This window comes from Anas platyrhynchos, chromosome 11, assembly GCF_047663525.1.
Source record: "Anas platyrhynchos isolate ZD024472 breed Pekin duck chromosome 11, IASCAAS_PekinDuck_T2T, whole genome shotgun sequence".
Taxonomy (NCBI): Eukaryota; Metazoa; Chordata; class Aves; order Anseriformes; family Anatidae; genus Anas; species Anas platyrhynchos.
The window spans coordinates 5,546,389-5,559,245 of record NC_092597.1 but is presented as its reverse complement, the minus strand read 5'-3'; the positions used below and the strand labels follow the sequence as shown (position 1 = coordinate 5,559,245).

The 12,857-nt window shown below is 45.0% G+C and overlaps 1 protein-coding gene across 4 annotated transcripts in view; it reads right to left on the bottom strand.

The window, feature by feature from the left end:
* MAPK6 (mitogen-activated protein kinase 6) overlaps positions 1 to 12,857 on the bottom strand; it is a 30,572-nt gene that overhangs the window by 3,293 nt on the left and 14,422 nt on the right. Inside the window, exons 1-4 of one of the 4 annotated variants that reach the window (XM_027467087.3) lie at positions 11,294 to 11,435; positions 5,247 to 6,456; positions 4,353 to 4,497; positions 605 to 769 (exon numbers count right to left, since the gene is read on the bottom strand). In XM_027467087.3, coding sequence (XP_027322888.2) covers positions 605 to 769; positions 4,353 to 4,497; positions 5,247 to 5,801 — 865 coding nt within the window. In that variant the 5' untranslated portion in view covers positions 5,802 to 6,456; positions 11,294 to 11,435. Of the gene's footprint in view, positions 1 to 604; positions 770 to 4,352; positions 4,498 to 5,246; positions 6,457 to 9,199; positions 10,832 to 11,049; positions 11,178 to 11,293; positions 11,436 to 12,857 lie in introns of those variants that run through there. The other 3 variants (XM_038185048.2, XM_038185047.2, XM_027467089.3) reach the window with 3 other exon arrangements.

Genomic DNA, 12,857 nt, shown 5'->3' with positions numbered 1-12,857 from the left:
AGTTTGCTACCCATGATATATCACGTACTAACACTTAATGGCCAAAAAAAATAATAATAATTTGGCAGCCATAGGAAATGCAGAAGAGTAGAGATCAAATCTAGGATCTACAATAATTTATCCGAAAACAGGAAAAAAAAAATACTACAAGAAAGAATGCTTCAAGTTGAAACAGTATCCACCAACATGTGTCATGAAACATTGCTGTCAGCAACCAAGTTTCAAAACAGTTTGTTTTGGAGACTTTAACAACAAAATAAATTCAAAGACTTGTTTTAAACTGACACCATTCCAATGTTCTCTTATATTTAGAAGGCCAGTGTCTCAAAATATAGCAATTTTAATCAGTCTTTCCGTGTAGACAGGTCCAGCATGGAGGCACAATTCTACTCCAAATATGATCACATAGCTATCGCAATCATATATATATATATATATATATATTTATTACAGTAGAATACAGTTCTTCTTCAGATCTTCAGAGAACGCACGGATTCTTCTAATTTAAATTTGCTTTTAACAGTTGTAGGCATACACTTTTATGCTGTTCACCACTATTTTACTATTTGTGAAATATAGAAAACATTTTTTCAGAATAACTTACCTTCTGGACTAATGCCTGGAAGCAACTGAGTTAAAGGTTTGTGTGGCTCAGTCATATCATTTCTAATGTAAACTGGAATTACATTGAGAAGCTCCTGACGGTCCTCCTCATGTACAACAGGAATTGATTCTAGAATCAACTGCATCTGTTCAAGTTCATGTGCACCTGAAGATGGAGAGAAAATACAAGCTGTCATATCAGCTTCAAACACTTTCATCCCTGTGTATGAACAGCACAGGAAAATGTTGCGCTCTGAGCAGCTATATTTTCTGTACAAGATTCTTCAAGAGAGGAAAAGCTGTGGTACTAACTTTGAGTGCGAAGTATGAAAAGCTCTCAAAAATGCTATTCATGAAGAATTACAGGACTGCTACACATAGATAAAGCAATGTAACCGCAAGGTTTTGGTAAGAATGTTTTTACCAAGTATGAGGGACTCCTCATCAGTCATATCATACAACAGCTTGGGCTGGAAGGGACCTTAAAGATCATCTAGTTCCCAGCCCCTGCCACGGGCAGGGATGACACCCAGTAGATCAGGTTGGCCAAGACCCCATCATGAGGGGCCTTGAACACCTCCAGGGATGGGGCATCCAGCTTCCCTGGGCAACCTGTGCCAGTGCCTCACTACCCTTACTGTGAAGAATTTCTTCTTAATGTCTAATCTAAATCTATCCTCTTTTAGTTTAAGACCACTCCCCCTTGCCCTATCATTATCTACCCAAGTAACGAGTCCCTCTGTCCTTTTTATAAGACCCCTTTAAGTACTGAAAGGCCTTTATGAGGTCTCCCTGGAGGTGCTTCAGCCCTCAGACCATCTTTGTGGCCTGATCAATACCCTACTTTTTCCTTATATACCATATATTGCATCCCTTCCCTTTCAGGTGATCCACCCAATTCATTCAGTATTTGATCCAACTTTGAATTATAGGTCCCTTATTGATAAAAAGGGTTGTAGCCTAGCTCAGCAGGAGATCTCACAGACCACACTCATTTGTGTCAATGTTCTACTCTGAAATCCTGTATTACTGTCACATGCAAGACAAAAAACTATTTGCCATTTAAGCAGTGTAATCTTACTAAAAAAACAGTACTGCATTATAATTTAAATTCTGCTACACTTTTACACAGTAAAACTTCAGATAAAGCTGAAGAACTGTAAGGGCCTATAACGTTGGCAAATTTGGGAGTAATGAATGACATCGTTGTTTCAGCAGCAGCATGCAATCAAATTGGAGTACCAAGAAATACATTGTCTACTTCCATTTATTCCTCAGCTCCAAGAAGCACGTAGCACCCCAGAGAGTCAAGTGGTGGATGACATTATGCAAGACTGTTTGCATACCAGTGCTGCCCACCTTTAGCAAGAAGCTCAAGGCAGTCAGCAGTACTGGATGTGGCATCAAACAAGTAAATGGAGCCAGAACCAGGTTGTACCATCTCAAGATCTGCACACTATCAATTCACTTCAGCAGTTTGCGTAACAGTCTGCATTGGAAATCCTACCATGTATCTGTCAGATGACAGAAAGAAAATCGGAGGCAAAGTCACTAAAGAGAAACTGAGCAAGACCTACATTCCCCAGCTGAATTAGTACTGCCTCATGTTAACTTATTTGCTGGATTGAAAAGCTGTTTTGTCCGCCTACTTCAGGCTATTACAAATTACTAATATAATCTATCAGACGCTACACTGTCTGAAATTTGCTGGAAATAGGATTTTAATCTATCATTATATCATGTCCTATTCATCCTAAAATTAATCAGCTTTTTTTCAGTCCACTATAAATGAAATTAACATTTAAAAGTATTTATTTAAAAGAAAAAAAAATCAGAGTTATTTGAAATAGCTACTGAACTCCTCTGCATTGATATTCCATCCCTCCCTCACCCAGGTATTCTGGGATTTTCATCTCCACTCTTTCTTCCCATTCCCTTCAGCTTTCCAGGAAGCAGGATTCCTAAGGGATGGCTCAGATGGAGACAGGAAGTTACAAATTGATCCAACTAAGGCCTTCAAACAAATTTGCAAAATAATTTTATTCAGAGTCTCCGGACAGGTTAACTGAAATCTCCAACTATTTTCGCTTTCCAAATGTATGACATTAAAAAATCCATTCTACTTCAGACCAGAAAACAAAATGTAGTGCTAAATTAGAGGGACACATCCAGATCTAAAAATATTTCCTATGTATCTACATAATTCAACTAGGGTACATAAATGGGTCTATAAACTGAGGATTTTGGTTAATCTTAAGTTAAAAAAAAATCTAAATTGCTGTATGAGGAAAAACAAAACAAACAGACCAAGTGCTACTCATGTCATTACATAGCATTTGCAATCCATCTATGCCAAATGCTGAAACCCACTGGCTTTCTCCCACGTTTCGCTCTTTTCCAACAGAAGCACTCAATGCAATGGAATCTAAATGCTCGGCTGCTAAGAGATGTGTTAACGCACAGAGGACATTGCTCCAGTAGTTATTAGCTCAAAGAGTTAGCAACTCACCGCAAGTTAAGAAAATCCTCTTTGCATATTAATCAATGGTTTCTATAAAATTATGATTTTACAGTGTGACAGTATTCTATTAAGAGTACGTAATGAGAAAGTGCTCTCATTTCTTCACCTTGATGTATAAAGCAAAGAATTACTGCAGAGGTGTGGTTTCAGTTCACATGTATTTAAAAGAAATGCGAACTTTGAATTACAAGCACAGATCCTTGTGGTTTTTATCTATGTTACCTCAGTAATTAGAGCCAACAGGAGCAAATCCAAGAGCAAACTGGAATGAAACAGCTGCTGCTGCACAGCCCCCAGGGGTCACACAAAACAGGGGTTTACTCTAGACTAGCTCATCCTCTCTGTGGACTGAGCGCAGGTGGAGCACGTTGCGTGATCTTTGGCAGTGCAAATGGCAGGTTGTTTGTCTGACAAGACTCTGGTTCGTGTACTGAGCTAAAGCAATACTGTGGTACAGGATGGCGATCCAGAAATCTGCTTCAAAAACATGCTTCTGATTGCCACTAAAGCACTAACATCTACACGCCCAATGAGACTGGAGTATTGCTTCCTATTTTACCAGGAATACCACCATTTTAACAGAAATGCCTGTTTTACCAGAGTTTGAATATTATGTTTCCCTGGTTTGCCACACTGAATTTTAAAATCCTAAAGTCCTGCTAATACCACTAAAACACAAGAAAAACTGATATTTAAGCTGGCACTTTTCTCAGGTCAAAACAGTCTGTAGATGACAAAAAAAAAAAAAAAAGGTAAAAAAAAAAGGTAGGGTGGGGTGGGGAAGGCCTATTCTTTCATAATTTAAAATATAAAGAAGCAAGACATGATTAATTTGACTATATCAAAAATCTTTATGAATATGATACTCGGACTGCTTGTAACTCTCAAATACTCCCTGGTCTAGCAATTTACTGCAACATTTATTTACAACATTTCTTACGCACTCAATAAATTTAGCTTAATTACAAGCAAATTTACCATATACATGCGTACTCAAATTCTGGTATTTATCTAAATACACACTGGTATGAGTAGAAAATATCGAAATATTTTCTGTTTTACAAATGCATCAACTTGTAGTTCATTTCAACAACTGTCTAATAATACAGCGTATCCTGACAGTCAGCGAGAACTGATACTAGCCACAAGAATCCACCTTTCTTTAGGAACAGAATTAGGCAGTACCATTTGCTTTAGGAACACACACACACATTTTTATTGTACGCACCTGCAAAGAGGGTCTTCCCAGTCAGCATTTCAGCAAAGATGCAACCTGCAGCCCACATGTCAATGGCTTTAGTGTAGTTGTTAGGTGAAAGCAAGAGACGGGGTGATCTGTACCATTTAGTAACCAATCCTTCAGAAAGATGGCCCTAATAAAAATAAACAAACAGAACAAAATGCTTACTTAAATTTTTAACAGGTATGTTTTTAGATTCTCCCCCTCCTCCCCTTACATTTCAATGCAGTACTTCAAGACTCTGGTCTCATGCTCCCAGACAGCACTAGCCCACATACTATCTACTAAACTTCCTACCCTTTAAGACAGTGCTGTCTTTATGAATGAGCAGCAGCAGACAAATATGATACTATTTATTAGTCAGATAATTTTCTTATTCCCAGATGCCAAATAAACACAGAGATAATAACGAACTCTGCAGAAACAGCGTTTGAACCAGGAACAGAGCATCTCTGAATAAATTCCAGGAAGTAGCCACACAATTTGTGTACTTGTACACTGTTTGTAAGCTTATCTAAGGCTACCACAGTTATGCCTCTTCATGTTACTCTTGAAAACCTCAAGTCCTGTATTCACTGTTAAAAAGAAATCTGCTTTTCTGAATACATCTAATAAAGTTTTATTTTCTGCTGCAGTTATTGTTCCTATCCGAGATAAAAGATGTCATCCAGAGATCTGTTTTATTCGATTTGCAGACATTTCATTTCTACTGCGTTTGCTCCCTAATGATATCCTGCTTGCTAAAAAGCCTTCCATGGACTACATTTTACTCTAAGTGCCTAGACAAGGACTGGCAATATTATTTAATACTGCAAGAAGGAAGAAAGATACAATTTTAAGGAGGCACAGTTTATCACTTAAATATTCCCACTCTTCACGTACCTTGTGGGAATAGTGAGGATCCATGATTCGTGCAAGACCAAAGTCACCAATCTTCAGCACCAAGTCTTCAGTATTAATGAAAAGATTAGCTGGTTTGAGATCTCTATGCAGAACATTTGCAGAGTGAATATACTTGAGCCCACGTAGCAGCTGGTACATGAAAAGTCTGGCATGATCTTCCAGTAAAGGGCCTTGCTCTAGCAGATTAGCCAGATCTGTCTCCATGTATTCCTGGACAATGTAAACACAGTTCAATTCTGTAAGGGAGCCCACATCATCTGTTAACTGGCTTCCACTAGGACCAAGAATTTCAAATACTTTGACAATGTTATCATGGTCAAGTCTTCTAATAATTTTGATCTCACGTAGAGCATGTTTAACACTCTGGGGATCTGTAAGGACAATTTTCTTGACAGCCACTCTTTTGTCACAGTCATTGTCGACAGCAGAAAAAACTAAGCCATTTCCACCACAGCCCAGTGGTTTTAAGTCCATATACCGAGAGCCCAGATCAAAACCATGAATGTTCATGAGACTTTCAAATTTTTCTGCCATTTTATATTTCTTTACGTTTCTTTTTCCTCAAACTACTAAGCTTCTGTAAACACGCGGAGACACTTCCACTGGTATCTGAAGGAAAGGTCTTATAGAAAGGGAGAAGAAGCACGTGGCTTTGACTGCAAGATGGTTTCTTGACACTCTTCTTTCATCATGAGCCAGCCAGGCCTGTTGTGTCCCCTTGAATTTAGAGCCCGTAAGCTCTAGAACTCAAACCGAGCATAAGATAGAAAGAGTGCAGCATTCATAGTTCAAGAAAGGTGCAGCATTTCTGCAGACATTAAAGAAAATACTCACAAGAAACTCAAACGGAATGAAATGACATACTATGCACTCAGCTCTACTGTGCTAAACTGGTTAACATTTAACAAAAACGTGAATAAATATGCACATAATAGGCTTCTATTAACATCCTCCTCCTCACAGTGCAGATACATTCAGTGTTGGACTGGTCCTGAGCAGCGTCATTCTATGGTGCTGGTAAGCACTATTTGTTTCTTCTTCCTCCTTCTTCCTCTCCTTTGTTTACAGTCTAGTTAAACAGGAAACTGGCAGCTCTTGATTTACAAAAGATGCCTTCTGTTAATGATCAGGTGGCTCCAGCTCACCACAATCACAATCAAAGCTACCATCCATCTTACTCCGTGACAACCTGAAAAGGAGACAAAGCAGATCAGTATTCCAGGTACATACAGAAGGCCGTACTCCTCCTCCTTCTCAAGCTGTCCTAAATACACAACTTGTGTCCATTTGCAAAATAACAAACTGCCGCAGAAGCTGAACCACTAGAAATGATGTACACTTTTCATACTTCTCATGGAGAGAAACTGACAATAACCACCAGACAGCTGTTTCTAAATATACACCGTGGAAGTTTTATATATAACCCATTGAGAATGCAAGGCTCACAAATCAAAAACCCTATTGACTTCTAATAAAGGGAATATCATAGAAAACTTGGAATTCTCCAATGCAGCTGTTAGCTAATAACAGCAACAACAATGTCCCGCACCTCAGTCAAATTTTGAAATAATTCTTTCCACTCAATTTTTACTCGAAGAAAAAAAAAAGTTGTTTTTTTTTTTTTTTTTAACCATTTTGCATAATAAGACATAAGTGGGTGCCATTCACAAGAAAGGGTAAGGTTTGTGCACTCCCAAGATTTGCTGAATTTAAAGAATACATAGGGTGCACCCAGTGCCACTTATAATAAGGCTTAAATCGTAGCTAACTCATAACTCAAAGCACAGTTTTGCCTCTATACACTGATTGTTGCAGAAATCACAGGGGTACTTCCTACACGTTCGATAAATGTTACTAATTTATCAATTATTTCCACAGTTACAATATCTCAATTACAGAAAAATAAATAAATGACTACATTTCGCATAATAACCAGTATGTTCTATAACCGTTTCATCCTCTGATGTACTACGGGCACTTTCAGACATCATTAATTTTTTTTAATAGCCCAACGAATGCAATCACTATTTATGAAAACCAAAGCAGCAATTTTCTCAGCAGGTTTCCCTGTCTGCAGCAGCAGAATGTGATCAAGACGACCATGTTATATTTTTGCAGCATATCCTCATAACTTCTTTCAAAAGCTCAAAGACACTACAAACAGAAGAAACAAAAGGAACACCTTACATGGCATGGCAAATTTTGGCCAGTTCCACTCCAAGTCACTTGTATGTGACCCCAAAGAACTACAGCAATACTGAATCACTTGATGCCCTTCCTTCAGTCTTAAATTAACACATTTTAGCTCTTCAACCAGTCCTCTAAATAAACATAAAGGTTCTCCAAGCTATCCTATTATTTACGTGAATGTATTCTCTTAAAACTGCGCTAACATTTCAGTGAAACAGCCAGGAACAAGCAAAACAAGTTTCCATACTCCTAGCAGCACAGCAACCAATCAATTATTAACATTTTCTAAACATCTTCTTAACTCACTAATCAGAATCGCACGCAGAAATAATAACACAAAAGGCACGCTAGCAAGCAACTAGGGCTGCTTTCACACACCAACCACCACCACTCCTAGGGCTCAGGTCTGCCACCACCCAGACACTCCAGGCCACCACCTGGCTTGCATCCTCCTGCCCCAGCCACCCGGTGCCCGGGCACGCACCTCCACGTGACAAAGCATGCAAGGAAGGAAAGGTAACATAAGAAACATGCCATCCTCTGTTGGATTGTATACAAAAAAAAAAGAAGTCACCAAACGCAGTTGTTCTGCATGAACTGTTAAGCTGTCCTCTGCTGCCTGGCCTCTTGATTTTTATTTTTTACGTGACACCTAAAATCATTTTCTCCTTCACATGCACCAATTTCAGGCTCACTCATTTGGAGCTGCTGCCTGTAAACTAGTTTATTTCACTCCAAACCATTTTCCTTTTAATCCTCCCCCCAAAACTGTTACAGAAATTCCTTTTTGAAACTTACACATGCTTTAAATTTCGTACTAACTTGAGGTCCAAGGCCTCTGTCCAAACATCCTGCATTAAGTTGCGTTTTATAACCTTAGGACCATCTACTACCAGTTTTATTCTCCCCCCTAATTAAGCCCATTGTTTCACACTGCTGATGTCTTCAATGTGCGGCAGTGCTACATCGCTTCGCTCCAGTTGTGCGACACATCTGGAAGCCCTACATCAGCGAGCTCCGCTCAACAACGCGGGAGCAGGCTCAAGTACATCCCACTGACTCATCAGCAGCAAGGAGCGGGATCTGCTCATCTCACCGCAGCTCAGCCGTTCCCCCAAACGCTGTGACGAAGCCATGGCAGCAACAGTAGGAGCAGCAGGAGAGCAGTGATGCCATTACTGCCTCTCTCAAGGGAAAGGGAGTCAGGAGGCCTGATTTCTTGTTCCGAATCCCTGAAATGATGCATTTTTAATCATTGCCCTCTACTATGCTCTTCCACTAGATCACCAAGAGTTAAGACATTTTCAGAAGGAATATAATGATTTCTTAGCTAAATCATTCTGATTGAGAAAAACAACTGCTGATGACATACTCAATCTCTGGCAGCCTTCGGTTCGACCCTATCCTGCTACAAAGTTCCTATGCAAGTGGCTTAATCCCAAAGCCACAAAAAGCACGCCAAATGAGAGTCCTAGACAGATACACTCCCTCAGGCGAGAGGGGTGAGGACAATTCAAGATTGTCCTAGTGGAAACGTCCCATTATTAGAACAACTGAAATTAAGATTCAGTAATTTGGGAGCGATCTTTCACTTACTGTAACTGAAAACACAGCAGGTGTGCAGCAGGTTCGTGCAGACCCTCATCTAAACCAAAAAACACGTTTTTGAACTAACCCAGCATGTTAACTACGCTTCCCATCACCTCACCTTGCACAGACAGCATCAAAGATGTACCTCTCACCTGAAAGTTCGGCAGCTCACCTACCACAGCCTTTCAACCCCTGCAGACCAAACCTTCCCTGCAGCAGCTCTCACAGCCCTGCTCGATTCGGGGCCGGTGAAGTGGCCGGACTTGTTTCCCCATCCAGAGTTAATAGCAAACAGACACTTCAGACAAATTGCTCTGTGGACCAGAAGTGGATAGGAGGGATGGAAAATAAAAGTTAACCCTAAACTTTCTTTCGTTCAGACTAAAACCATAATTACTTAAAGGATAATTTACTAGAATGGGTCAAGGCATTTTTCAAGCCAAAATGAGCTCAAAGTAAAACTCTTTTCTTCTTTGCATTTCACAGTCACTTTTAACTTTGGAAAATGATTTCTTTTTTTCAAAAACAAACACACTCATACTTCAAAGAATGACACCAACACAAATAAACTTTATACATTTTCAGCTTCAACGCCAGTCATAGCTATCAGTCCAACTGCCTGTCTGAAAATAAACAAGAAATTAAAAAACCTGACAAACCCTTCCTCAGTTACGTAACGTGCTCTGAAGGCCTGTAAACAATGATAGACTATATTATAAAGAAGGGGTCTTTAATCAACCCGATTTGTGCTGAATTGGCCGTTCACCCAGGCACTGATGTTTTTGCTTAGATTATCTGTCACCTTTCCACAACTACCGCTTTTTTTTTTAAATGGTACTTTTATTCCTTCCTCCCACAAAGTTTAAAGAGGGAAGCACCAAGATATTAGTTTCTTAAGTGGTTTACAGCTATGCCTTTAAAACGGCTGAGTTCCCGGCAGCGGGCGACAGAAGTGCCCCACAGAAGGGCTGTCCTCTTTGAAATTATACCTAGCGCTGGCAGACACCGACACACATGACTAGCTTCATGCATTATGCAAGCAGCCGCCCGAATTCGTGCTAAACTTCTGCATGTGGATTTATCACAGCTTTCAGGAAACAGGATGTACACTAAAACACGGTCAAGTACGAAACGTTTACTTTTTCCGAAATCCAAATAAGATGGAAAGATACAAGTTAACTCCATAACGCAGGCCGCGTAATGATCGAATCATTACTCACAGGAGAAAGACTCGGAGTGACTAATGACATATTATACAACCTGCTAAGTACTAGCCCTTCAACTATAAAAACACGGGGCACAGGAGGTTTTTTTACAGCCCAGCCACGTTGCAGTCAGTAGGCAGCGTGAGTCATCGCCGACCCACGGCACCGCCGCTTCGCTGCAGCCTCCTACTTGCTCCCCACACCGCTTAGAGAACTCTACCCTGGCAGCCGGCAAACCTTACTATGAGTTTAGGAGTCTTCCGAAGGATCTGTAAAAGCACAAAGAAATCCACTCAGTTTCTCCCGCAACACACACAGAAGCGGTGCGGCCCCCCCTCAGGTCGGTTCGGGGAAGCCTCCAGCCCTGCTCCTCAACACCGAAAGCGGAGCCCCGGCTCCCCGCGGCCCCCGGCCCTCAGCAAGCTGCCGCCGCACGCCGGGGGGCTTTCAACCGGCCAGGAGTGGCTGGGACGCGGTGACCCCAAAAGCAAGGGCTGCGTGCGAGGCCGAACGGCAGCTCCCATCGCTTCCTGACCCCTACCACCCACTGGAGCCCACCCTGGCCTCCAGCCGGCGCTGCCCGTGCCCCGTGCCCGCTCCACACGCGGCGCTCCCCGCGGCCCCTTCCCCCCGGCACGGCCACCCGCGGAGCCGCCCGGCCCCGAGGGCCCCCGCAGCGCCCCGCCAGGTGCCCGCGCCGCCCGGCCGGGCCCCGGGGCAGCCCCCCCCGAGCCGCCCCCTCCGGCGGCCGCCGTGGGCACGGGAGGCGCGGTGCGGCCGCGCGGTGCCGGCCCTACCTTCAAACGCCCTTCAGGGCGCGGCGCCGCCCGCTGCCCCCGGCCCCGCAGCGGAGCCCGGCCCGGCCCCGGGAGGCGGCCGCCGGCCGGGGGCAGCTCCCGCCCGCCGCCGCACTGCGGAGGGGCCGGGAGCGGGGCGCAGCGGGGCCGGCGGCAGGGAACAAAGCGCCTTTGTGCGGCGGGGCCCGGCCCGAGCCCCGCTCCCTGCCCTGCCCCGCCGCCCGCCCTGCCCCGCCGCACTCACGGGCCTTCCCAGGCTCATCGGGGGCTGCGCTGCTCACACGGCCGGGCCCCGCGGCCCCGCCACCGGCTCCCGCCCGGCGCCCGCCCGCCTCGTCGCAGTCGCCGCCGCCGCCGCAGCCGCCGCCGCCATGTAACCCGGCGCGGAGGGCAGGGAGGGGCCGGGCCGCCGCCGGCTCCGCCTCGCCGGGCGGGGCGCGGCCGCTGCCGGGCGGCGGGGCCGGGCCCGAGGGGTCCCGGCGCGGGGGGAGCCGCGGCCCCGGCACCCGGCACCCGGCACCCGGCCGGCGCGTCGGGAGGCCCGAACGCTGCGGCTCCGCTGGCAGCAGGGGCCTGCGGACACGAGGAGCGCCCCAGCAGCGCCCCGGTACCGCTCCGGGCACCGCCTGCGGCCGCCTCGCTCCGCGCCCTGCCGGCGGCCTGCCCGGCCCCACGGCTCGGCTGTGGTGGGGGGCGCTCGGGCCCAGCCCTGCCAGCACCGCGGGGCACGGCTGGGCTTGGCGGGGTCAGCATCGCGCCGGTGGAGACGGGGCACGGCGAAAGAAAGGCCGGGCACAGAGCAGGGAGCGGCGGTGCCGGCTTCCTGCTGCAAAGCCTCGGCTCCGGCAGCGGGCACAGGGCCTGTGGCAGTCCGGGGAGGCAGAGGAGCAGAGCTGCAAGGCCCAGCACCAGCTGCAGCCGCAGCGGGGAGGGGGCTCGGCCGCCCGCGCCTTCGGTGTCCGTCGTGGTCAGGAAGGGAGAAGGGCGTTGGAAGGGACCGACAGACAGCGGCTGGCCTCAGACGGGGACCTTTTGACTAAGATTTTCTGCAGCTTCAGTGTCACGAAGACCTGAATGTTTTCCCCACAAACATCTGCTGTGGCTTTCAGCTCCGTAGATGCCAACCTCCTCGTTTCCTCTTTTGCAATTGCATCTTCCTTACCGGCAGAGGAAGAGACAATAAAATTCTATTTTTTTTCCTGAAAATTATAACTAAAATAGAGCAAAATACTTCAAACATTAACGTTTTTCCCCATGAGACTTTTATACAGCCATCTCACTGCAGGGAGAGATGTTTTCACAGATGCAGAAAGATGCATGAAGATACCGGGGCTGCATGGAGCAGAAGTCTGGCAGTGCTACCAACAGAGTTTCAGTACAGCTCTCAGGCAGGGGGCTTTCCCTGAATCCCACATACACCTTTTCAGTGTAGGATGCCTCAAGATAAAACAATTAATGCTCATTTTTACTGGTTAAACAGATTATTTATGGCTAGAACCAGCATAGAAATTACTCAGTGCAGAGGGCTTTGTGCCTCCCCCTGCTGCCATCCAGACAGCAGCATCCAATTGACCCTTTCAGTTTTAAATCACAGAGCTTGTTTTCTTTTTGCTTTTGATTTTAATAAATGTGCTGCCATGTTGCTCCAACTCAGTAAGAAAAGTCTCCCGGCAGGCAGAATCCGCATTGTTCTGTGGAGTAAGTTAGAAAGGGAAGAAAAGAAAACCAGTTCCTTAGCACTTCAGTAGCCTGGTGCCTGACGAAGAGGTGGCTTGGGGCACAATCCCAAGGCATGTGTACCTGAAAAG